Below are 26,613 nucleotides of genomic sequence, written 5' to 3'. Positions count from 1 at the left end.
CCTAGATGCAGCTACTATAAGGTGGGTGCATAACTGGTTGGAAAATCGTTCCCAAAAAGTAGTTATCAGTGGTTCACAGTCATGCTGGAAGGGCATAACAAGTGGGGTCCTGCAGGGATTGGTTCTTGGTCTGGTTCTGTTCAAGATCTTCAACAATGATTTAGATATAGGCATAGAGAGTACACTTATAAAATTTGCGGATGATACCAAGCTGGGAGGTGTTGCAAGTGCTTTGGAGGATAGGATTAAAATTCAAAATGATCTGGACAAACAGTCTGAAGTAAATAGAATGAAATTCAATAAGGACAAATGCAAAGTACTCCACTTAGGAAGGAAGAATCAGTTGCACACATACAAAATGGGAAATGACTGCCTAGGAAGGAGTACTGCGGAAAGAGATCTGGGGGTCATAGTGGATCACAAGCTAACTATGAGTCAACAGTGTAATGCTGTTGCAAACAAAATGAACATCATTCTGGGATGTATTAGCAGGAGTATTGTAAGCAAGACACGAGAAGTAATTATTCCACTCTACTCCGCGCTGATTAGGCCTCAACTGGAATATTGTGTCCAGTTCTGGGCACCACATTTCAGGAAAGATGTGGACAAATTGGAGAAAGTCCAGAGAAGAGCAACAAAAATGATTGAAGCTCTAGAAAACATGACCTATGAGGGAAGATTGAAAAAAAATGGGTTTGTTTAGTCTGGAGAAGAGAAGACTGAGAGGGGTCATGATAATAGTTTTCAAGTACATAAAAGGTTGTTACAAGGAGAAGGGAGAAAAATTGTTCTTCTTAACCTCTGAGGATAGGACAAGAAGCAATGGACTTAAATTGCAGCAAGGACAGTTTAGTTTGGACATTAGGAAAAAATTCCTAACTGTCAGAGTGGTTAAGCACTGGAATAAATTGCCTAGGGAAGTTGTGGACTCTGCATCATTGGGGATTTTTAAGAGCAAGTTGGATAAACACCTGTCAGGAATGGTCTAGATAATACTTAGTTCTGCCTTGAGTGGGGGGGACTGGACTAGATGACCTCTCAAGGTCCCTTCCAGTTCTATGATTTTATGCTAGCATTAAAGATACACACAATTAGTATCACTTCTAACATCTAACAATATAGGTTTGCATTTCAAAGTTCTAGTTTACCTAGCCATAGCATGGCCCCAATTACCATTTCTAATATGTCTTTAAAGGTCAGCTTTGGGTCATTTAACCTGCAAACTGTTTAACCCTCCTGACCATGAGTTACCCTTTATATAAGATTCGTTGCAAGTATAGAACGGTGTTAGAAATAATGGCTTGCATAATTATATTTTAATCAGACAATGTCACACTTAGTACTTTACTAGCAAAACTCTGAGAAAATCTGGAGATGCTGAAGGAGTTATCTAAATAAGGGTATTTTAGCTTTATGTTAATAGATACAGGCATGATCCAAGCCTTTCTCCCCCCCCTCACAACTTAGTGAATCTTAAAACCTAAATTGTAGATTTACTAAGATCAGCATGTTACTTTATTGGCTTGCCAGCTGCTGTATCTCTAGCTATCCTCAATGGTGTTATTTGAGAAAAATCAAAACAAACAATGGTATGGTCTTTCCTCCTCAAATTCCATTTCAATTATGATGTTTCTTAGGCTACTACAGTTATATGATACTGTATTTGGTTTCCTTTTTAGAATGCTTGAACTGAAATTAAGCTATAATTATAAAGTATTCTTATAAGAAACTGTATTAAATTAAATTACAATTCAAAAGACAAACTGTATATACCAAAGAATATTTTTAAATATACTTTGCTCCCAGTGATTACAAGAACATTTAAACTCATGGTTTGATATGTTGTTGTGCTGAAAGATGCCAATGGCTGCTATCAGCAGAGTGTTGGATCCCAAGATAATCAGAAATCATATTAAAGCCAGTGGATGTGTCAATCACTCTCCTTCAAGTTCAGCAGGAAGAACGATCAAGCCCCTTTATATAGTAAAGACAGCTGCAAATAATTGAGGCTATCACCCAAGGACTAGGCTGTGTGGCATGCCAGAAACCTGGTTGCAAAGGCATGGACTAGGAGATTGGGTTATAGCCTGTGTGTAGTAGAGCAGAAGGAGGCTGGAGGAGTTGTGAGCATGATCTCCAGAGGAAACATAGCAACAGAGTTTCTTAGGCACAGAGATCACAAAAGTCACAATTGAGGGTTTCTGAGCAAGGAAACTGCCTGCTGTTGCTTATTTCTACTGTGTTCGGGAAAACAGGACTTCTTTTTTGGTAAAGAAACAATATTACATCAAGAACACCTGACTCATATAACTGAGGTTCTCATCTTACTGGAAACAACCTTGCAGGGCCCTAAACTTGGCTAGCTACTTGGGCCACTCTACTTCGTGTGGGGCCTGATCTGGTAGGCAGCCTCTATGCACATCTAGTGGATCAGGTCCCATTCAACATCCAGCTGGAGGAAATGATGCTCACCTTATAACTCTTAGTCTAGTGGTTAGAGCACTCACTTAGCATGTAGGAGAGTCAGGTTCAATTCTCCTCTCCTTGCTAGAGGAGAAGAAAGGATTTGAATAGGGATCCTGCCTGATTTGCTTATGTTCTTAGGACAATAAAAGAGGCTCCAAACATAGAACCTTAAAAAACAAAAACAAATGACAAACTTTATTTCCCTCCCCTGGCAGGTGAAACTGCCCCCGCATTCCCTTCCACTCATGTTATTGAAGAGTTACAGATGACCTGTGGACTTCCTATGTCTCTGGGGTAGCATAAAGGAAATCCGGTTATATTTATATTGATTGATTTTAAAAGACTTTGAGATCCAAGGAGCTTAGTGGTTAAATGGGTAGGCTTAAGAATGATAAACAAGATATCTATACCTGTTTCTTCCTTTGTTTGAGCTTTTCCTTCCTATTGCCTCTCATGATGAGATAAGAGTTCTGTGTCACTTCTGCAAAAGACCTGATACCATCTTCATCTAAATTTAAGCAGGGAACTTCACCCGTTACCCTTCCCCCCCCCCCCCCGTGCCATTATTGATTATTTTTGCACAAGACACACCCAATTCTGAACACACTTCTAGCAGGTAAAATTCCTTTCACTCTACTTTTCAAATGTATTTGTAAATGTTAAGTTTACACATTCATTGTACAGTGTAAATTATATTATTTTAGGGACAGATTTGGCTACCTTTATTCAGTCTGATTAGGGCTGTCAAATGATTAAAAAAATTAATTGCGATTAATCACACTGTTAATAATATAATACCATTTATTTAAATATTTTTGGATGTTTTCTACATTCTCAAATATATTGATTTCAATTACAACACAGAATACAAAGTGTACAGTGCTCACTTAATATTTATTTTTAATTACAAGTATTTGCACTGTAAAAAACCCAAAAGAAATAGTATTTTGCAATTCACCTAATACAAGTACTATAGTGCAATCTCTTTATCATGAAAGTTGAACTTACAAATGAAGAATTATGTACAAAATAAACTGCATTCAAAAATAAAACACTATAAAATTTTAGAGACTGCAAGTCCACTCAGTCCTACTTCTCGTTCAGCCAATCAAGTATGTTTACATTTGCAGGAGATAATGCTGCCCGTTTTTTGTTTACAATGTCACCTGAAAGTGAGAACAGGCGTTCTCATGGTACTGTTGTAGCTGGCATCGCAATATATTTACGTACCAGATGTGCTAAAGATTCATATGTCCCTTCATGCTTCAACTACCATTCCAGAGTACGTGCTTCCATGCTGATGATGGCTTCTACTCAATAACAATCCAAAGTAGTGTGGACTGACACATGTTCATTTTCATTATCTGAGTCAGATGCCACCAGCAGAAGGTTGATTTTCTTTTTTGGTGGTTCGGGTTCTGTAGTTTTTGCACTGGAGTGTTGCTCTTTTAAGGCTTCTGAAAGCATGCTGCACACCCCGTCCCAATCAGATTTTGGAAGGCACTTGATATTCTTAAACCTTGGGTCGAGTACTGTAGCTAGGGTGACCAGATGAGAGGAACAAAATATCGGGACACCGGGGGAGGGGGAAGTCCACCGGCGGAGCAAAAAAAAAAGCCAAGTGCTGCCAGTCCCGATTTTATCAGGACGTCTGGTCACCCTATCTGTAGCTATCTTTAGAAATCTCACATTGGTACCTTCTTTGCATTTTGTCAGATCTGCAGTGAAAGTGTTCTTAAAATGAACCACATTTGGTGGGTCAACTGAGACTGCTATAACATGAAATATATGGCAGAATGTAGGTAAAACAGAGCAAGGGACATACAATTCTCCCCCAAGGAGTTCAGTCACAAATTGAATACATTATTTTTTTTAACAAGCGTCATCAGCATGGAAGCATGTCCTCTGGAATGGTGGCCAAAGCACAAAGGGGCAAACAAATTTTTAGCATATCTGGCATGTAAATACCTTGCAATGACAGCTACAAAAGTAGGAGCATTGCCAGCAGATCGAGGGAAGTGATTATTCCTCTCTATATTGTACTGGTGAGGCCACGTCTGGAGTATTGTATCCAGTTTTCGGCCCCCCACTACAAAAAGGATGAGGACAAATTGGAGAGAGTCCAGTGGAGGGCAACAAAAATGATTAGTGGGCTGGAGCACATGACTTATGAGGAGAGGCTGAGGGAACCGGGCTTATTTAGTCTGCAGAAGAGAAGAGTGAGGGGGGATTTGATAGCAGCTTTCAACTACATGAAGGGGGATTCCAAGGAGGATGAAGCTCTGCTGTTCTCAGTGGTGGCAGATGACAGAACAAGGAGCAATGGTCTTAAGTTGCAGTGGGGAGGTCTAGGTTGGATATTAGGAAACACTATTTCCCTAAGAGGGTGGTGAAGAACTGAAATGGGTTACCTAAGGAGGTGGTGGAATCTCCATCCTTAGAGGTTTTTAAGGCCAGGCTTGACAAAGCCCCAGCTGGGATGATTTAGTTGGGGTTGGCCCTGCTTTGAGCAGGGGATTGGACTAGATGACCTCCTGAGGTCTCTTCCAACCCTAATTTTCTGTGATTCTAGAAAGAGGGCAGCATTATTTCCTGTAAATGTAAACAAACTTGTTTGTCTTTAGTGACTGGCTGAACAAGGAGGACTGAGTGGACTTGTAGGCTCTGAAGTTTTATATTGTTGTTTTTGTATACTTTTTGATTTCAATTATAACGCAGAATAGAATATATGTGGAAATGTAGAAAACATCCAAAATATTTAATACATTTCAATTGGTATTCTATTGTTTAACAGTGCAATTAAAACTGCAATTAATCGTGATTAATTTTTTTGAGTTAATCGCGTGAGATAACTGTGATTAATTGACAACCCTAATTCTGATTAGTACCTTACTCCAGAAGTAGTCCCATAGTTTGTACTACACACAAGGTGAAATCCTGGCTGCAGTGAAATCAATGGTAAGGATATCACTCTTTCTTTTAAAGCATTTTAATTCACCTTTAAATTTGACATCTATTTTTGTCCACTGTCTAAAATTGGGCATTGCCATTTTTTCTCTAGCTTGAAAATTTCAGTACCTCTCTGCCTTTTCTGATTCAGTCTTTCTTGTTTTCCCACCCTTTGTTATTCTCTCCAGTTTGTCGTTTTTTAAAGAAATGTGGTAACAAAACCTATTACAATATGCTGTTTGAGGGCTTACATGCTAAGCATAGCAAGATTAAAATCTTGTTCTTCCATCTACATATTCCTATTCATACAACCCTATGATATGATACTAGAAGTTTATTTTTTCCCTCAGCAGTGTCATTTTGTTGATTTTTTTTCAATTTGTTAACCGTGATATCTCCCAGAGCTTTCGCTGTGGTGCTGCACCAAGCTGTGTGCCTCCAGCTTGTGCTTTTGCATTATTCTTCCCCCATGATCAAAATTACATTTGTTCTTGTTAGAGTCTCATTTTATTGGTTTTAGTCAATTTCTTCAATTTAACAAAATCATAAGGCATTTAAATCCCATTGTTCAAAGTATTTGTGATCCCTCACAGCTCAGTGCAACCTATGCAGTTAATTAAGACATTCTCTAGGCCATCCTCCAAGTCATTATAATTTTCCTGCAATTCTATCTAACCCAGTGGTTCTCAACCAGGGGTATGTGTACCCCTGGGGTACGCAGAGGTCTTCCTGGGGGTACATCAACTCATCTAGATATTTGCCTAGTTTTACAACAGGCTACATAAAAAGCACTAGCATAGTCAGTATAAACTAAAATTTCATACAATGACTTGTGTATACTGCTCTATAGACGACATACTGAAACGCAAGTACAAATATTTATATTCTAATTGATTTATTTTATAATTATATGGTAAAAATAAGAAAGTAAGCAATTTTTCAGTAATAGTGTGCTGGGACACTTGTATATTTATGTCTGATTTTGTAAGCAAGTGAAGAGGTGAAACTTGGGGGTACGCAAGACAAATCAAACTCCTGAAAGGGGTACAGTAGTCTGGAAAGGTAGAGAGCCATCTAGCCCACTTTTTTTTAGCACCTCTGTGAGCATACCAAAGTGCACCAGAGCTCCACATGAATATACAATCTTAATTTATGTGTAAGGTTGTGGGAACATGTCCAGAGCAGATGAGATTCCAATAAACTGTTACCGTTTTTCTTGAAGTAACTAAATAGGCAATCACAAATGTATGACCCCTGTATATTTTCACTTGGCCCAAAGGGGAAATCATGCTCCTAATTCATGCTTGTACAGTGCATTTTGTCCTGAGGATCAAGGTGTTTACTATGAAAGGATTTTGTACATTTGTCTTAGGAATGTGTGTGTATAATGGTGTGAAAGAGTCAGAATTAATTCTACTCTGCAGCTCAGCTCACTTTTATGTATAATTTATAAGTACACCTAACGAGAGAAATAGAGCTACAGTAAATAATGTTGTTACACTATAAAGAATAGAAGAAAAATTGTTACAAAAAAAGACCAGATACAGGCTAGCAGCAGAAAAGATTTAATAGAATAAAATCCAGTTCCAGCTCCAATTGAAGCAAAAGCAGAACTCCTTTGGGAGCAAAGTGAATTTGCAAGTGTTACAAATAAAGGTTGAGAGCCATCTAACCCACAGGGAGGGGAGAAAAGTGAGGTAGGCACTGTGCCATACTTTATCCTAAAATGTCCATTTTGCCAAAGTACATTGACAGAATGGCTTGTCTTTTCATCAAACACCTCCTGTGCCTCCTTCAGTGGTGTATAGGTTTTTTTTTTTTTTAACCTCCCCTTACTTACTCCACAGATCACAGGAAAGACTGCCAGTGAACTAAACAGATTCTTGCCATTCCTTTGGCTTTAAGGATACTTGAGGGTGAAGATCCTGAAGAGAGGATAGGAACTGTACAATTCTTTGCCCCACCAAGGCCCTATAGGTTGCACTTACCTCTGTAGCACTCCTTGGTGTCCGGTCATGGCATTGCAGGGGAATTAGCCTCTAGTGACCCCTAATGACCACTTCCTTGGCCCCACAATGGCCTGTTGCTGTCTGAGTCTTCCCAGTCCTTCCCCAGAGATTATGGCAGTTTTCTTCAGAGCTTTCCCTACTACCTGTAGGCAATCTCTCACCGCCTCCTTCGCAAGAACCTAACATGCTTCCTGAGGGTCTCTTCCAGCATGAATTCCCCAGACTCTTTCCAGAGAAGAAACACCCCTTGTTCCTCTCTCTTGATCACTTCCTTTGCCTGTGTTCACAGCTCTGTTTAAGTAACCCCCCTCTCTGATCTCTTCAAGCTAGGGTCAGTCATATAATTAAGTCCATCAGCCTCAGCTGGGGGATAGCTGTCTGGTCACAGCAAGGCTGAGCCCAGCTTGCCTTAAAGGGCAAACCAGGCTGTAGCAAAGACTATAGAAATGTTCTTTTTAAGTAGTTAACGTTAGTCTTTGTTCTGGGAACCCTTTCTGGTGCATGAGGAGTGTTCATAATAAAAAATGACAAATGACCAATATACTTCATTCTTTCACCCAATTACTGTGGCATTTTATTTTTCTAATCTTTCCCCAGATCAAGGAAAAACCCAACCTCACTCCCATCCTCTGGTGCCACAAATTACAAAGGCTTCTTTGGCCTTCAGGAATCTGAAATTTATTCGTATCATGGCGATCATTAAAACACTTTAGCCCAGGGTTACACGTGGTCTTTAACAGAACTTACTAGCTTCAAAGACAAAAAGAAACCTGGAAATCGTGGAGGGTCTTATAAAGGTTGAGGAAGGAAGAACAGGTGGGGCAGAGAGGTGACAAGAGTCTCTCATGTGAAATTTGAAAGCCTAGATTTTGTTTTCCCCTAATCACACCATGAGATATGTGGCACCCTGCTGAGAGGAATGCACGATCTCAGTAGTAGCTTCCTCTTCCTGCTCTGAATCCCTCTTAGAGCCACTCCCTCAAAAGGGTTATTAGAGACAGGCTAATGCAGCTACCTATGATTTAAAAAGACATACACAGCAGTAGGCAATCAAAGGAAGTGAGTCATTCTGGGTAACTGAATTATGTAACAGAAGATCTAGACTTTGGTTACTCCGCTATCCACTCCTAAAAGGCAAAATGGAAGACGGGCTTTTGAAAGGCCTCCAATGCGGTTTTGCTTCTTGACATACTAACACTTTGAAGTTCAATATTTTATCCATGTTTAAAGCACCCATCAGACAAGCCTGACCCAGGGACGGATCCTGCAACTTTTACTGACACAAATTGTCCTACTAGAGTCATTAGGGCTACTCAAGTGAACAAAAAGATGCAAGACTGAAGGCTAGATTTTTAAAAGGTATTTAGGCACCTAGAAGTTCCTAGATTTCCAGTAACACCATATTCACATGGTGGGTTTAAAAAAGAAAAAAGTGCCATTGCAGCCTGTCACAGCCCTGGTAAATTTCTCTGGGCTGGACACTCACAACACTGCTGTGTTTGGCTCCCATTGCGCCTGACTCATGGGTTTTAGGCTTCCTGAGACTAAACTGTGGGCAAGCACTGCCTCTGGGTTTTTGGGCACACTCTGAGGGGTACAGATTCTCTGTCAAGCACCCCCTTCTGAGAGCTGAGGCCCCACTGCCTTTGTCCTAAGACTACTGCTGCCTCCCTCAAACTCCCCAGTAGCTTAAGCACACCCTTTCCCAGAGCTTCAACCTTGTGGGCATTCTGGTTTACTACTTACCACTCCAGAAACACAATAGTTGAAGCACACAACACACAGGGCTTTGCAAAGTTTTAACACAATTACTGTTACTTTATATAGCATAAAAATATACAGATTTAAACAAAATACTAAAACACCTATCTGCTATTCCCTGCCTCTGTTTCTTCACTTTAAGTGTTCTTTGGGCTTAGGCCCGTCTCTTAAGGAGCCTAGGAATGGATCCTTCCTCTCCTACTTTCATCTTGCACATGGCTTCTCCCCTGGAATATGGAGTCTCCTCTTACTCTGGCAGCCGGCCTTTTGCTTCTGGTCTCTTCTCCCTCTCTAAAATGCCCTGCAAAAGACTTTTTTTTTTTTTTTAAATATAATAACTGCCAGTACCCTTTGTCAGGTGACCCCCTGCTCTGTCTGGGCAGACTGGTTCTTTTGGACAGAAACTAACTCTCTGTGCCAGGGTGCGTCTATGAGACTAGAGGACCATCAAAGTTTAATGATCCTCCATCGTTAGCCCTGTGACACTACCCCTTGGAATTTCAGTATAACATGGAGGAAAAAAAGACAACAGAGAAGGCATGCTAGCTCCACTTCCAAAATGAAGTTTGTAGTTTGATAACGACACACACAGTTTATAATCTCAAACTGGAATTCATAAATTGTACATAGACAGATTCCCCAAATCTTCACACAGCTACACCGTTTCTAGGGGTCCAATTATACTTGTCATTTTCTTTAACATATTCTCACAGAAATCATATAAATAAGGCTAGTGGAATGGGCCACAAAGATGGGTATAATAAAATTAAAACAAAATATTTTTTCCAAAAGCAACCTTTTAAGCTACATATAAACACACAACACTAGTGTCAACCGAATACTGGGGGAATGCACACATGGATTTCAAGGCATAAAAGAAAATACATTTTATTTGAACTTATTTACTCCATGCATCATCTTTACAGGAAAAGTATATACACTGATTTCTAAAGTTTGGTGCTATCCGATTCTGAGATTTCAATGTGTTAAGAAAGTCACTACTGCAGCATGAGAAGTGGATTATTTCAAGAGTTTATTTCCTTTATTATGTGACAAGAATATTTGCTGGGATGAGGTTTGAGAGTTATTTTCAAACAACGAATAATTTATTCTGGAGCTGAACCTATAAAAGTTAATGCACAGCACATCTTAAAATTACAGAAAAAATACTGGTTGATTTTGAGTATTTTATACCTTTTTATAATCAGCAAACATCTTACTGGACAAAGTTAACTGTTACACACAAAAAATGCATATTAAAAACAAATTATTTTAACATTATCTTTGAAATGGAAAAGTGCATTTACGTGGGCCCAGCTTTAGGTTTTCATAAACTGAAAGGATATTACCTTCACTGGCAGTAAAACAGCTTGTAGTATATATTGCAGAGACTACAATATACTTCTAGAAATCAGTTTGATTTTTGTTTTTATTTTAAATTCAGTAATAGGTAAATAAACAATGTGTTACTGTCAACATGATTATGGTATATATTTACAAAAATGTATAGCACATTTGTTTTTCATAATTGTTAATCTTAGGTGGCACAAAGTGAGCTACGTGTAATGAATCTAAAATAGGCCTGCATGAACAGCCAAAAAAACCACCAGTATTTCACTAAAATTAACCAGTACAACAGTAATGTTTCTAAATCTCAAAAAAGGAACACCACGAAACCTTATTCCAAGGATGTGTGTACAAAGCAGGCAGCACTATACCAGTGCTTGACTGAGAAGTGCTTTCTCCAGCATTCCCTGGACTTTGACAGCTATCCAGAATTATACAGTAACGATGTATGCACAGATCCCTTATAGAATTGGCTGGATTCTCTGGAACGGTATATATGAGTTTTCGTTAATTATATATTCACAGTTTGGAAAAAAATGGAAGTCCTTCACACATATAGGCTTTTAACCTTATCCACTCATTCAATTTCTGCAAAACTGTTTTTTCTTGTGTTAGGATTTTGGCAGCTTTTTTAATTTTTTCTTCATTTCGTTCTAAATACCGTATTCCATCTGTCCGCAACTGATTGAGTTTTTCCTTCCGATTTTCATCTAGAGGTATGTCTTCATTCATCAGAGGATTAAATCTAAAATAGGTATCTGGAGGTAACAGGCCATCCAGCATAGTATGGACTTCTGGTTTAAAACAAAGATAGTAAAATGTTAAATCCTAATTAAGTTTCTGACAAATCAAGGGAAAAGCAGTCCTACAAATTCGGCTTGCTTTTGCAGACTAATTAACTTCACAGCAGCTTCACCCCCACCAATCACCTCCTTCAATCTCTCCTCCCTCTCCACTGTTTCTTAGACATAGTAGCTCTCATATCACCAAATTGCTTAGATAAGCTTCTCTTCCTTTCCTACTTCTACACTAGGTGAACAACTCAGCTACCTCTCCACTTCACCATTTTACACTGATGAGAGGCAAAGTAAAATTAATAAGAGACCAAATCCGGCTTGCCTTACTGAGTAGTCTCACATTGTTGCTCTGCTCATACATGGAACTAAGCAGCAGGAGAACTATAAAGACGTGTGGGTACTTTTTAAATCACTGTGTATCAGTTCACTCTGAGTCTGGGTTTCCAGTAAGTGTTGATACGGACAAAACATTCTTTCAGAATCCACATTTCTGCATCTTATAAAATGGAGAAAGGTACAACCATCTAATTATGTAATTCTATTGTGCTCCCATGCCTGGGTGAGATTTTGCTCTCAGATGTGTGTGAATGGCTCCCATTGACATCAAAGACACACTCATTGACAGACAGAACTTGGTCCTTAGAGCGAAGAGGGCGTTTTTAAAAGTGTCACAAGTTTCAGAAGACAAATGAATGTTCTGGATCAACTGCTTTAATATTTCTCTGCGAACAGTTGAAACTATATACACAGAAAGTGTCCCCTATTTCCTTTATCCCTGAAATGATTTCCAGGATTGCTCTTCTTCTGAAGGCCAAATTAAAACAAACAAACACACACTGTTTGATTACTATAATTCTCAGCCAAATTCTTATTCTGATTTCTAGGGTTTGTAACCTTTCTTGATGTAGTTTTGTATTCCTAATGCCTCATCAGCATTATGGTTACATTGTTGAGATGTGATGTATTCATCAATTAAAGACAGCTTAGTAATAGCATACTCAAGGTGCAGACTCAGAGAGAGAATTTAAATGCATATTTCACAAGCTCTATAATTACCCAGTACATCCATAATAATAACTAAAAATAAAAAGCCAATATCAGAGGTAATAAAGAGAGGGAAAATGATAAATTTAAAATATAGCAAGAAAATGGAAATATTTATGACGTATGGTGAAAACAAATTACTGAAAAAAATTATTCTTTAAATCTCCATTTTCCTGCTTTGGTCTAAACTGACTGGTCATCTACACTAAAGCTGAAATCCAACTGCATATGGCAGGCAAAGAGATTAACAATGTAATCCCAATTTGAAAAAAGTTATGAAATTTTCCCTGGACTAAAAGTGCACAAGACACATTTACATTTTCTTTATTGCATATATTTTCATGGTATTATATGTTTTCTGATGTACTGTATTTCTAATGATAACAAGTGACATCCTGAGAACCATAAATAGTTAAAAACAATTAGAGACAAGACGACAAATCATTAGATACTAACCTTCTGTGTCAGTTGCGCTGCTGATAACATTTGTAAGTTTGGTTTTCAGACTTGTGTATGTGATGCTGTTCTTCCTCTCGCTTTCGTATCTACCAGTGCCCAACGATATTACGCACTGCAGTGGGACATTTGGCCAAAGGCATTTGCTCTCATGGACAGCCAAAGCAGTGGGATTATTCAGAAGCAGGCCTCCATCCTACAAATTAATATTATATTAAGCTGCTTGCATTTTCATTATAAATTAATACTGCAAAACTGAAACACGACAAATCAATGAAACAGAACAAATGGGAACTTGGTGAGTGATGTGATTGGTCTGTGGTTTGGTCTCCATGAGGGTCATTGTGGTTTGGCTTCTGGGACCTGAATAGGACAGGTGAGACAGGATTGATTTGTATCTCTGCGAGGACCATGTGGCTGGAACCTTGCGTCTGTGATCTGTGCCTGCCATGCGGGCAGGGGACTGGACTCGATGACCTCTCGAGGTCCCTTCCAGTCCTATAATCTAATCTATGAATCAGCCCCTACCCCCCTGCGTTTGAAGTCTTTGTGTGGTTAATCCCTCCCTCTTTTTGAGGGGGTGGATTCAAGCAGTGAGGCTTAGTACAGAAGTCAGTTGCTAAACAGGCATACAGGAAGGGCAAATGGCAGTTTTGAAGGGAATGCAAGAGGTGCTCTAGGTACAGGTCTAAGTTCAATAATGCAATGGCAAGGAGGAGACAGTGACCTGCAAGGACTATGCCGTACTTGCTTTCCCGCATGAAGCCAAAAGGGACTTCCTCCATGTGAAGAAATTGGAGATACTGTGTAATAATTCACAAATATTGCACATCAATCTATTATTGGGATGTTTACTGTATGAATATAGTGGTTTAGCTTAATAGAGGTCTGTAATGAAAACAAGCAGGAAATGAGAGAATGGCTCAAGTTAAACCACTTCTCAGCAAACAGTTGAGGATTGTTAAGAGACAATGCCAGGAAAAAACTGGGGAGCATAAAAGATCAAAAGGACCAGCAGTTTAAAAAAAGGGGACTAGAGAGAGAGAGAGAGGGAGGGAGGGGGGGGAGTTGTTTGGGGAAACCAGGATGAGAAATAGGCACCTGCTGTGGTGTCTGAAGAAACTGGACCTGCTAGGTTACCTTAAAGGGATGGAAAGCCTTTAAGGTAAGACAGACATCTGTAGATGGTTTCAAAATCCCTTTCTCTAAATGCTTTTTCCCTAATGTTAAAATAAACAATACTTGGGTTTTAATAAGGTCATTTGATCATGACAGATGCTATATACTATTGGTCACAGACTCTGTAATGGGAGAACTGGGTAAGCATGATTTATACATAGGGTACCATAGTCCAGGACACAGTCTAAGAGTGGGAGAATAGTGGAATTCCATCCCAGGATAGGTAAAGGCCCGAGCCCTGACACATAAAGGGTTATATTCAGAGAAACCAGGAAGGGAACAGAGGTACAGTTAGCTTTTAACTGTGACACTCTGTATGAAGTGCAAGTTGGTGGCTGTGCTGGAAGACAAGATTTGTGGTGGGGAAGAACAAATACTGACTCTGCAGAGCATGATCAAAGCTGAAGAGCGCTTGGACAGCCAGATTCAGGAAGCATCACCATCCCAGATTCAAGGAAAGAAAAGGAAGTGGTAACAAAGGAATTAGAGAGCGCAGAAACCAGGGAGAGGGAGAGGCACTGGCACTCTATGTCAAAAATGGCATTACCTGTTTGAGTCACTGACCACTCTGAAACAAAATTTTCCTGAATGCTTATGGATCATTGTCCTAATAGATAACACACAAGATGAGTTGTTACCAATTGGGGCCTGCTACAGACCACCAAAATCACACTAGAGAAGAAGGATGACGGGTTCCTCCAATTTACATAAGAGTGGCCATACTGGGTCAGACCAAAGGTCCATCTAGCCCAGTATTCTGTCTTCCGACAGTGGCCAATGCCAGGTACTCCAGAGGGAATGAACAGAACAGGTAATCATCAAGTGATCCATTCTGTGTCGCCCATTCCCAGCTTCTGGCAAAAAGAGGCTAGGGACACCATCCCTGTCCATCCTAGCCAATAGCCATTGATGGACCTATCCCCCATTAATTTATCTAGTTCTTTTTTGAACACTGTTATAATCCTGGCCTTCACAACATCCTCTGGCAAAGAGTTCCACTGGTTGACTGTGTTGTGTGAAGAAATACTTCCTTTTGTTTGTTTTAAACCTGCTGCCTATTAATTTCATTTGGTGACCCCCTAGTTCTTGTGCTTTGAGAAGGCGTAAATAACACTTCCTTATTTACTTTCTCCACACCAGTCATGATTTTATAGCTCTCAATCATATCACCCCCAGTCATCTCTTTTCCAAGCTGAAAAGTCCCAGTCTTACTAATCTCTCCTCATATGGAAGCTGTTTGATACCCCTAATAATTTTTGTTGCCCTTTTCCAATTCCAATAGATCTTTTTGAGATGGGGCGACCACATCTACATGCAGTATTCAAGATGTCAGTGTACCATGTGAGTTTTTTAAATTGGTACTCTCGTCCTATGATTTTATCCCTGTGTAATATTGTTTGATCTTGCAGCTTTGACAAGTTGTAATGTTGTGTAATTGCACAATTGTATTGGCTATACTGTGAAATGTACGATATTTGGTAATATACAAATTAAGTTGTTTAAGTACTGTGGCCACTGCAAGCATGAACTAAAAGGCTCCTATTTTGCATTAACATAACCCTGTTCAAAGATTACATTATTATTTTAAGCATGTACTTAAATCCCATTGATTCTAATGGCATTTAAGCATGTGCTTAAGTGCCTGTCCTGAGTTGGGATACTTTCCTATTTCAGGACCAACACCACTTTCTAATAAGTGGACATCAAATAATGTTAAATAGCAACAGAGTTACTTATTACAGTTACAGTAAAATCAGAACAATTCACTGTGATCATTATTACAATGAACACCAAAGGATGTAATAAAGATTTACCACATATTATGCATTGCTGCTCTGGCTTCCAATATTATTCTGTTCAAGTCTCTAACCTTTAACCATTGCATTTTAAATAGGGATCATGATATGTCTTCCAAGTTTTTGTTTGTTAAAGAAAAGACGAATGTTAAAAGCTGTGTAGCTTTGGAAGAAGCGTGAGAGAAAGGGAGGAAGTTTGAAGGAGAACAAAGGGATAAGGGGAGCTGTATGGAGAACTGCAGAAGCAAAAGGGGCATTTTCCTTTTTATTTAAATAGAAAAATCAAATTATGCAAAATCAAAGTTGGAAAAATGAATTACAAGACTATAAATACATATAATGGCACTGGAACTACAAGGTGTATTAATAGACTGTAGTTACAAGGCTATAAATATGTATTATGGCACTATAACTACTAGATGCATTTATAGACTGTAGAGATCTAAAAATTTTTATAAATAGAGAAAAATATGATGGCTGATGTCTTATGACAATTATATTTTATGCATTCAGAGAAGAGGATTAACTCACTTGAGTCCTACCAAAGTCCTGTCTGTAAAAATACTATAATAAAATATATATACTGCAGAAAATGTCTGAAGCCATTTTAGTCCTCAAAAAGCAGACAAGATATAGACACCTTTCACTTTCAGGTGCCCCAAAGGTTGTTCTTCAAGTGCTAATATGATTACACATATAACCAATGCAATTTTTGCAGCAACCACAGTGGTGCTTTTCTTAACAGGATTGTGTGTGTTAATATGTATATTTCAGTGACAATTAAATTTTATGTCAAAAACATTTAAGAAACAATACAAAAATGCAAGCCCTTTTCCAGATAGTGGTCAAATAAAAGCCTTGCTACAATTTCATACAATCAAATCAGATTTTTTGCAGAAAATAGTCTGATTGCCTGAAATTGGCTTGTTCTACAAAGCTACTTCACATGCAATTTCAAATGTTTCAATATTTTTTAAAAAAGGAACTAAATATTTTCTGGAATCAAAATGTGTTCTACTAACTGTAAAATGACCTTTAAAAGTTTACCAAGACTAGTGAGTCACTAAACACTTATGCACTTGGAAAACTACTTCACTGGAGCTGATGTCACATTATCCTTTACTAAGCAATTAGCCCTTACAATAACTGTGACACATACTCAAACATATTTTTCATCTTTCAAACCAACCAAAAGAATTTGATATAAAATCCAAATGCTGAAAAGGACTTCATACATGGGGAAAAACATCACAAAAATAAAAATACTGTGAAAGTCTGAAGTAGTCCAGTCAAAATGGAAAACATAATCAAGTTCAACAAGCAGCAGTTGAATTTGAATTCCTTGTAAATGTACAGTTTAAAATTTCACCTTTAGGTTTCTTTTGGGTAGAAGCATGGTTTTTAATATTTCTGCATTTAATGTTATATTTAAAAGTTCCAAATAATAACATTCTCACTGGCTATGTAAAACTGAGTTATCTCTGGAGAAAACAGACCAATTTGCCACTAATTTTGATACTTTTTTTCAACCAGTTATTTTCTTATTGCAAGTACATATCAATTATTGTACATTTATTTCACCCTTGAAGCTCAGAGATATGTTATAACTGTGATAGACACTCATCTTGGAATAACACCTTTTACTCTGGTGTGAATGTTGGATTTATATCACAGCTAAGACTCACACCAATGGTTTAAAACCCCAATAAACTCTCCTGTTGGAGGGCAGATTATTTTAATGAAAGTGGACCTCCTAGTTCTGAAAGCTGAATTTTGATACGAGGCAAGTAGTCTTTTTTTCCTGTGATTGTAGCTCTATTTGTGTCTGGCCCAACTAACCATTACTCAAAGCACGTTAATAGCTCCGTCGAATTGTGACCTGTTTAAGGGCCTGATTCTGCTTCCACTAAAATGAATTAGACTATAGTGGGGGCAGGATCAGATACCACAGCTTTGTCTAAACTACAGACCTTACAGCGGCACAGCTGTACCACTGCAGCCGCTCTGCTGTAAGGTCTCCTGTGTAGCCACTCTATGCTATGTCAGCAGGAGAGCATCTCCACACCGATGCTTTTGTCGGTCGTGTGTGTGTGTTTTTCACATCCCTGACCAACAAAAGTTTTACCGACAAAAGGACTAGTGTAGACAAAGCCTCAGTCGCTTGATTAATAGAGTGAAAACAGATACCAGAGGAGGGTAGCTTACAACCTCCTCTTACTGCAGAGATGCAGTCCAATAATGCGTGTGTGTCAACATTACACCGCTACGAATCTACAATCTTTCTTCAATGTGCTGCTGTGATGAGTTATGGGACCTTTTTCCCAACTCAGGAATGTGCTCAAGTGCTTTCCTAAAGCCCCTCACATTTGGAATTCACTTCCCCCTTGTTCAAAACAGCCCAAATCTGCTTTCCTTCTAGGCATGGTACAAGCCCATTGTTCTGAGCAGGCACTGGAAAAGACTAAGGAAATGGAGGTTTTTTTGGAATCTGAGGAGAAATTTTATTTGTGCATATTAGCGCTTGTCTGTATGAGGTTTAGCTGGTGTTTTGTTGGAGTTGATTTTAGTGGATAAGGACTGCACTTTTAACTGATGAGAGAGCCGTCTAGGGCCTGGGATTGGATTTAAACTACAATAATAAAACCTAACAAAATCATGTCCAATAATATTTAAATAATGTAAATAGAGATTATAGTTACAGTACAATGTAAAATAAAAACATATCAGCTCTTAACACTGGCCCATCAAATCACAAGAATAACCAAAGATGCATTCATACTCTAGCGTAGTTTGGAATAATAAATAATTTAGAGTAGATTCACGTTCAACAGAAACTTTTTTTTTTTTTTTTAAACTACAGCTGCAATGGATAAATAAGTGCTGTGAAAACAGGATTATTGGCTTGATGAGGTTTTTTTTTTTATTAAGCTTTCATTTGGATCTACAAAAACTCTTTGAACTGTTGTTGGACTGGTTTGCACATTTTGCTCAAAACACAGCTGAAGCGAAGTGTCTCGTTTTGGTACACCCTATCCTCTTTTATTGTTAATCTGTGTTCTATACAAAAAAATCCCAACCCAAAACCAAAGTATAGTGTTGTCCTATGAATAATTAGCTTCTTCACAGACTTTAATCTAAAACTTCAATATTTGTATTTTCCCTGCTTATTTTCTTAATCTTAGAATAGAGTATGTTAACTGAATCACATCTACTCATTCTAGTGAATTTCATTTACATTTCATTACAGTTCTGATTTTCACACACACACAACCCTCCCCCATGTGCTGTAGAGAAGAATATGTGACTTGTTGCCAAAAACTGAATGGAATTATTATCACCTGTAAAGTAGGCAAATCCATTAAAGCAATAATGCTAAAGTGAACTTCATGTTGTGATATTACTAAGTCTGGGTGTGTAGCCATGACCAAGGCCAAAGGAGTATGCAATGTACACAACCACTGGAATGTTCCCAGCACAATATGCACCTGAAGTATCTTCCAGGGATAACAGACCTATGCAAAGAGTTTTAAAAGTGTGTGTGTGTGTGTATATATATGTATACTTACACACTCCTTCCTTCCCCACCCACTTTCCCCCCCTAAAAACTTGTATTACAAAGATCCTGGCATTGAGAACACACAGAGTAAAGATTACATTTGTATTCTATAAAAAGGGGAAGCCAATTTCAGCTGCACACAAACAAAGTTAGAAATTGTGCACAGCTTCCAATTCAGATTTTTAAAGTTGAAGGCATGAGTGGGCTATGGACTGAGGTTAAAGAGAAGTGCTGCCCAAATATGGGTGCCAGCAGCTCTAAAGGAAGAAAAAGGAAGTTTTACAAAAAAAGATTCTCTCCAAAATTTAGCTTAGTCGATGGGTCTCTTCCCAAAAGAATAGTTAAAATTAGAGCACACACAAAGATCCCAAATTACCTCATATATATTTGAGATATTAAAGATGAAATCTTGACACTATTGAAGTCAATGGGTGTTTACTTCAATGGGGCCGGGATTTCAACATAAATTTTAAAATCCCTCCTATAGTGAAGAAAGGTAGGGCATGAAACAGGCGCTGATATCAAAAGTAGGATGTAATGCCACCTTATCTGAAAATGCATACTTTTTAAATACTAGTGATTATATAACAGGGTAAGATTTAAAACAGCCTAAATTATTGTCTATTAAAAATAATGGGAGTTACAATACTTGAAGAGGAAATAACTAACAGGGAAGTTCTATAAACAATCATTTAATTTATTTGTGTCTAATCAAAGTAATTGGCAAAGTAATCATGACTACCAACAAGGTTGCACATCCTATGTGGCACGAGACTTATTCCTACTAGCTGTTTATTCTAATAAAAATTCAATGATTTTATGTTGCCCCGATTTTAAATTGTGAATTTTTGTATCGACAATTAATAAATGAGTTATAGAAGTTGGGGAAGGGGAGGAGGAACTGGAAGTTAATCGCTGAATACAGACAGTTGAGAGTGAGTCACGGGAAGTTTTGGAGATCTTGGAGCAAGTATGGATGTTGGTAGTGGGGAGAGCAATGTATTTCCTCTTTCCCTCCCCCTTTTGGGCCAGGGCAGAGGAAACAAATTGGGGTTGTGTGTATGAAGGTTTGGTTCTTTCCCCCCCCCTTGAACTAGTTACATGACTGCATCCTGTTCCCAATCTGCTACTAATTTAAACAAAGACAAAAACATAATAGAAAGCTGTTTCTGTTAAAATGAACACTGGTGAAAGAGTAAATGTTGACAGTTAATGTCATCATTTGGCTTCAGAATTAACATCTTATTGACATTAGTGAGGTATGTTCGGACTTACCATAGCTATTGTTTCAGGCCTTCTGCAGACTCAGGAAGACATTACCATATCAATTTACATTTGGTTCACATTGTGAGACTTTTCTTTGTAACCGTTAGGGTTATATACTTAAAAAACAAAAAAAAAATCCTAGATTGTGGAGCACTGTTATGCAGCACTTAAATAATGATCTGCAATGATCTTCAGCCATGTATATACATTGTATACAGGGCATTAGCTATAGACAATGCAGTTACAATGAAGGATTTCCAAATGTCTTTATATAATAAACACTTAAATCAAGTATTTAGAATCTGAAAGTTCATTTAATTTGTTTCCTCACTTCATATTGGTGAAGATTGGAAACTAAAATGTTTTCATTGAAACAAAACATCTTTAAATAGTCAATACATAAGTCCTGAATGACTGACCTAAATATTGCATAAAGTGGATCACTTCATGGGATCATGATGAGCTTTTCATGTTTGTCTGAGACTCTACACGACACTGCAAAAATAATTCCTTATTCAATTGTATTCATAAAACACTGAGATTATCACAATCTTCTTTACAACATACTAATCCTTGGCTGGAGTTTGAGAGTATCTATTTTTATTAAGCAACAGAGGATCCTATGGCACCTTTAAGACTAACGGAAGTATTGGAGCATAAGCTTTCGTGGGTGAATGCCCACTTCATCAGATACAAGTAATAGAAATTTCCAGAGGCAAGTATAAATTAGTATGGAGATAACGAGGTTCAATCAGGGAGGGTGAGGTGCTCTGCTAGCAGTTGAGGTGTGAACACCAAGGGAGGAGAAACTGCTTCTGTAGTTGGATAGCCCATTCATAGTCTTTGTTTAATCCTGCTTTTAGCAGTATGGAATGGAAATCTATCAACCTCATGAAGAAACTTGCACAAATACAGACAGATATCTTCCTTTCCAAATGCAAACGGATGGACATCATACCAAATGGACTGAAGTTGAAAAATCCATTGCTATCTACATACTGCACAGACCACAGTGAGAGATTATGGCATACACTATCAAAGAAACAGAGGAACCACTTGATCAGCATCCCATACAGCAAACAGAAAAACATCAAGAAAGAGCTCTCCAACCTGGAGACTTTCATAAATAACCAAACCTCCACACAAATGGACTTTACTACAATAAGACAGGAGATCTACATTACACACTTCACCTCTCTACAAAGGAAAAAGGACCGTAAGCTGTCTAAAATCCTACCTGCCACATGGGGCCAAAACAGGGGTACCCCTAACTCACCCAGCAATATCATCAATTTATCCAGCTACACACTAAATCCAGCAGAAGTGTCTGTTCTATCTCAGGGACTCTCTTTTTGCCCCAGCACTCCCACGAACATGATACAGTTCTGCGGTGATCTGGAAGTCTACTTTCGCCGCCTCCGACTCAAAGAATACTTTCAAGATAATACTGAACAGCGCACTGATACACAGATACCCTCCCACCAACAACACAGGAAGAAGAACTCCACATGGACTCCTCCTGAGGGTCGAAATGACAGTCTGGACCTATACATAGAATGCTTCCGCCGACGTGCACAGGCAGAAATTGTGGAGAAACAACATCGCTTGCCTCATTACCTAAGTCGTGCAGAACGCAATGCCATCCACAGCCTCAGAAACCACCCTGACATTATCATTAAAGAGGCTGATAAAGGAGGTGCTGTTGTCATCATGAACAGGTCCGACTACCAGAAGGAGGCTGCCAGACAACTCTCCAATACCAAATTCTACAGGCCACTTTCCTCAGATCCCACTGAGGAATACACTAAGAAACTGCACCATCTACTCAGGACACTCCCTACACTAACACAGGAACAAATCAACATACCCTTAGAGCCCCGACCGGGGTTATTCTATCTACTACCCAATATCCACAAACCTGGAAATCCTGGACGCCCCATCATCTTGGGCATTGGCACTCTCACTGAAGGACTGTCTGGATATGTGGACTCCCTACTCAGACCCTAAGCCACCAGCACTCCCAGCTATCTCCGTGACACCACAGATTTCCTGAGAAAACTACAATGCATTGGTGACCTCCCAGAAAACACCATGCTAGCCACCATAGATGTAGAGTCTCTCTACACAAACATCCCACACACAGATGGAATACAAGCTGTCAGGAACAGTATCCCTGATGATGACACAGCACAACTTGTTGCTGAGCTCTGTGACTTTATCCTCACGCACAATTATTTCAAATTTGGTGACAATATATACCTCCAGACCAGTGGCACCGCCATGGGCTCTTGCATGGCCCCACAATATGCCAACATTTTTATGGCTGACCTGGAACAATGCTTCCTCAGCTCTCGTCCACTCACGCCCCTACGCTACACTGATGACATCTGTGGACCCATGGGAAGGAGACCCTGGAAGAATTCCACCACGATTTCAACAGCTTCCACCCCACCATCAACCTCAGCCTGGACCAATCTACATGGGAGGTCTACTTTCTAGACACCACAGTACAAATAAGCGATGGCTATGTTAACACCACCCTATACCGAAAACCCACCGACCGCTACATCTACCTTCATGCCTCCAGCTTCCACCCCGGACACACCACACGATCCATCATCTACAGCCAAGCGCTGAGGTACAACCGCATCTGCTCCAACCCTTCAGACAGAGACCAACACCTACAAGATCTTCACCAAGCATTCTCAAAACTACGATACCCACACAAGGAAATAAAGAAACAAATCAACAGAGCCAGACGTGTACCCAGAAGCCTCCTGCTACAAGACAGGCCCAAAAAAGAAACCAACAGAACTCCACTGGCCATCACCTACAGTCCTCAGCTTAAACCTCTACAACGCATCAGTGATCTACAACCCATCTTGGACAATGAACCCTCACTTTCACAGACCTTGGGAGGCAGGCCAGTCCTCGCCCACAGACAACCCGCCAACCTTAAGCATATTCTCACCAGCAACCACGCACCGCACCATAACAACTCTAACTCAGGAACCAACCCATGCAACAAACCTCGATGCCAACTCTGCCCACATATCTACACCAGCAACACCATCACAGGACCTAACCAGATCAGCTACATCATCACCGGCTCATTCACCTGCATGTCCACCAATGTTATATATGCCATCATGTGCCAGCAATGCCCCTCTGCTATGTACATTGGCCAAACTGGACAGTCACTACGCAAGAGGATAAATGGACACAAGTCAGATATCAGGAATGACAATATACAAAAACCTGCAGGAGAACACTTCAACCTCCCTGGCCACACAATAGCAGATCTAAAGGTAGCCATCTTACAGCAAAAGAACTTCAGGACCAGACTCCAAAGAGAAACTGTTGAGCTCCAGTTCATTTGCAAATTTGACACCATCAGATCAGGATTAAACAAAGACTGTGAATGGCTATCCAACTACAGAAGCAGTTTCTCCTCCCTTGGTGTTCACACCTCAACTGCTAGCAGAGCACCTCACCCTCCCTGATTGAACTAACCTCGTTATCTCCATACTGATTTATACCTGCCTCTGGAAATTTCCATTACTTGCGTCTGAAGAAGTGGGCATTCACCCACGAAAGCTTATACTCCAATACTTCTGTTAGTCTTAAATGTGCCACAGGACCCTCTGTTGCTTTTTCAGACTAACATGGCTACCCTTCTATTTTTATTGTCAATTTGATTTGGGTATCTGCTAATATTCATTTAGTTTCTTTCTTCATTTGCTGAGCATGTTCCGTATTGGTTACTATTTTAAGTGCTTTTTTTCCATGGTTGTAAGCATTCTTAGCTTCTAAAAGTCAGGCATTAGTATAATAGACACAAACCAAAAGGTAGGCTAATCATTCAGTTTGGCTCATGTCCTTTCAGTGCTATGGAATATCAGATAGACTAAAATTAAAGAAAATGCAGAGGTACTAAAACAATGTCAGGTAAAAATGCCAAAGTTCTACATTAACGAGGAGTTGATGAGTAAATAGGATAAACTTGACCAATCCCTGGGTGCAAGGATTATATTTGTGGGCCAAAATCTGAAGATTTGCTCTTGACTTCTTGCCTTTATTTTAAAAAGAAATTATGTCAAGTTTGTCAGTTTGATTTAAAGACCCAGTTTCCACTGTCTCTGCCTTTTTGAACCCTTTATCAATCACCTTTCTGAAGCATTTCATCTATTTGAATATTGGAGGTGAAATTATCACCATTCCCAGCATTCTTCTGCAGCAAAGAACACCAATGACAGGCCAAGGGTAGTATACTGGTATGTGAAAAGACTTACCCAAGCTATTGATGTTTGACTCTTGCTTGAAGAGATGGAGCAATACAAGTTCATGATTGTGTGAAATCAAGTAACGGAATGAGGCTATGAAACACCTTGGTAAGTACAATACAATTATACAGTGGAGTGGCCATCAGTGAAAAGAATGTGGGAACTATGTACAAGAGTCTAGCAGCTGTGGTGACAAGCTGCATTTTCTAACCTATAGACTAGCTTGTTTTTCATCTACATGTATAATCAGCTGCACTTAAACCATGATGAACTTTTGAATACTCCCAGGTATAACAATTAGTGAATGCAAGGCATCAACAAGAAGTATGGAATGTATCAGAAGAAGCATGTACAGTAGACTTTAACATGCATTCTGACATCTCTACCTTTAAGATCAAATATTCATTTCTCTCTTTATGTTTTCAAAATAGTGATCTACACTTATAACACACATTTCATGGACCCACTGTGCATACATGCATTCTACTGTCTCAAAGCCTCCCTCAACTTTCAGCTTATCCTAAGGAAAGATCAAGAAACAACTCAAACAAACCTGTTCTTGCTTTACCAGACTGAAAATGTTTTCATCAAGATTAAATTATATCCCAAACAAAATTACCAATTTAAGGTGTAATTGTCCAAGCTCACAAGCACCTCATGTGTGGGCCTGAGCCTTATCAACTCCTGTAAAATTCAGGAGGGGAGGGGAGGATCAGCTCCTTTCAGAATGTACAGAACACATTCCAGTATAAAGCCTCATGTTTTTATTTATACAGAATACTGTGTACATCATGGAAGCATATATAATCAGTTAGTTTAGATTTAAAGTGAACATTTGTTTAAAAAATTGTATTTTCAGAAGCTGAACTTTAGTGTCAGCCTAAATCACATGTCATAATATAAATGAAATGGTCATTACCCATAGGGATTGGTACGTTGGAATCCATGATGAAAAGGGTGACTACAATTTACTGCCACTCTTCAAATGACTATTTGGTTAACAAGCATCCATATAAAGTATGTGCAAATGTCCAGGTTTCTATCAGACTACTGGGCAATTGGCCAGAGCTGACAAGTGGCTCATTCCCTTTATTCTCTCTGGTTCTTATGTTGTCTTTCCTTGCCCTACATTTTGACATCTCTTCCCTTTGTTTACACTCACAACAGCTGCAAGTCCCCCTCTTCTCTTAACCAAACATACGAGTCATCCCTGCCCTTTGGTGCTTCTCCATTCTTAGGATGCTCTATCCTGTCATGCTGCTGCAGTCAGTGAGATAGCGAATAAGTCAGACTTATTAACATTATGATTTTTGCAACCCCTGTCCAGATGTAAGTCAGCTTTGCTGCCAGAACACTGAGCATAATGAAGTGGTACAGCAGGGAAAGAGTATGTAAATGAGCACTGACAAAGATTTTCCAATAGGTGTTCAGTTAACATCCCTTGCTCAACAGCAAATCAACTAGTTTCATACTGGACAATATACAATTTTTCATACAGTGACAAATTTTACCAGAGCCTTTTATAAAAGTAATTCAGTATTATCTTTTAATTTTTAATAATATATTCATAGATCTAATGTTATTTAGTGTGACATGAAAATTCAACAACAAACATTACACTGTATGAATTTTTTCCGTGAAGTTTTGAATGTGTGCTCTTGGTTAGAATAGTAATTTCAAGTCTGGGGGAAAGATAAGAATTTT

The 26,613-nt window shown here is 39.0% G+C and overlaps 1 protein-coding gene across 2 annotated transcripts in view; it reads right to left on the bottom strand.

The window, feature by feature from the left end:
* Positions 1-9,727: 9,727 nt before the first annotated feature.
* Positions 9,728-26,613, bottom strand: part of PNPLA8 (patatin like phospholipase domain containing 8) — a 69,390-nt gene continuing 52,504 nt past the window's right edge. For both annotated transcript variants that reach the window (XM_034769430.1, XM_034769439.1), the window contains exons 9-10: positions 12,830-13,025; positions 9,728-11,326 (exon numbers count right to left, since the gene is read on the bottom strand). In XM_034769430.1, coding sequence (XP_034625321.1) covers positions 11,052-11,326; positions 12,830-13,025 — 471 coding nt within the window. In that variant the 3' untranslated portion in view covers positions 9,728-11,051. The remainder of the gene's footprint in view (positions 11,327-12,829; positions 13,026-26,613) is intronic.

Source organism: Trachemys scripta, chromosome 1 (assembly GCF_013100865.1).
Source record: "Trachemys scripta elegans isolate TJP31775 chromosome 1, CAS_Tse_1.0, whole genome shotgun sequence".
Lineage (NCBI taxonomy): Eukaryota > Metazoa > Chordata > Testudines > Emydidae > Trachemys > Trachemys scripta.
The sequence above is the reverse complement of the archived record's forward strand: the minus strand, read 5'-3'. Positions and strand labels throughout refer to the sequence as shown.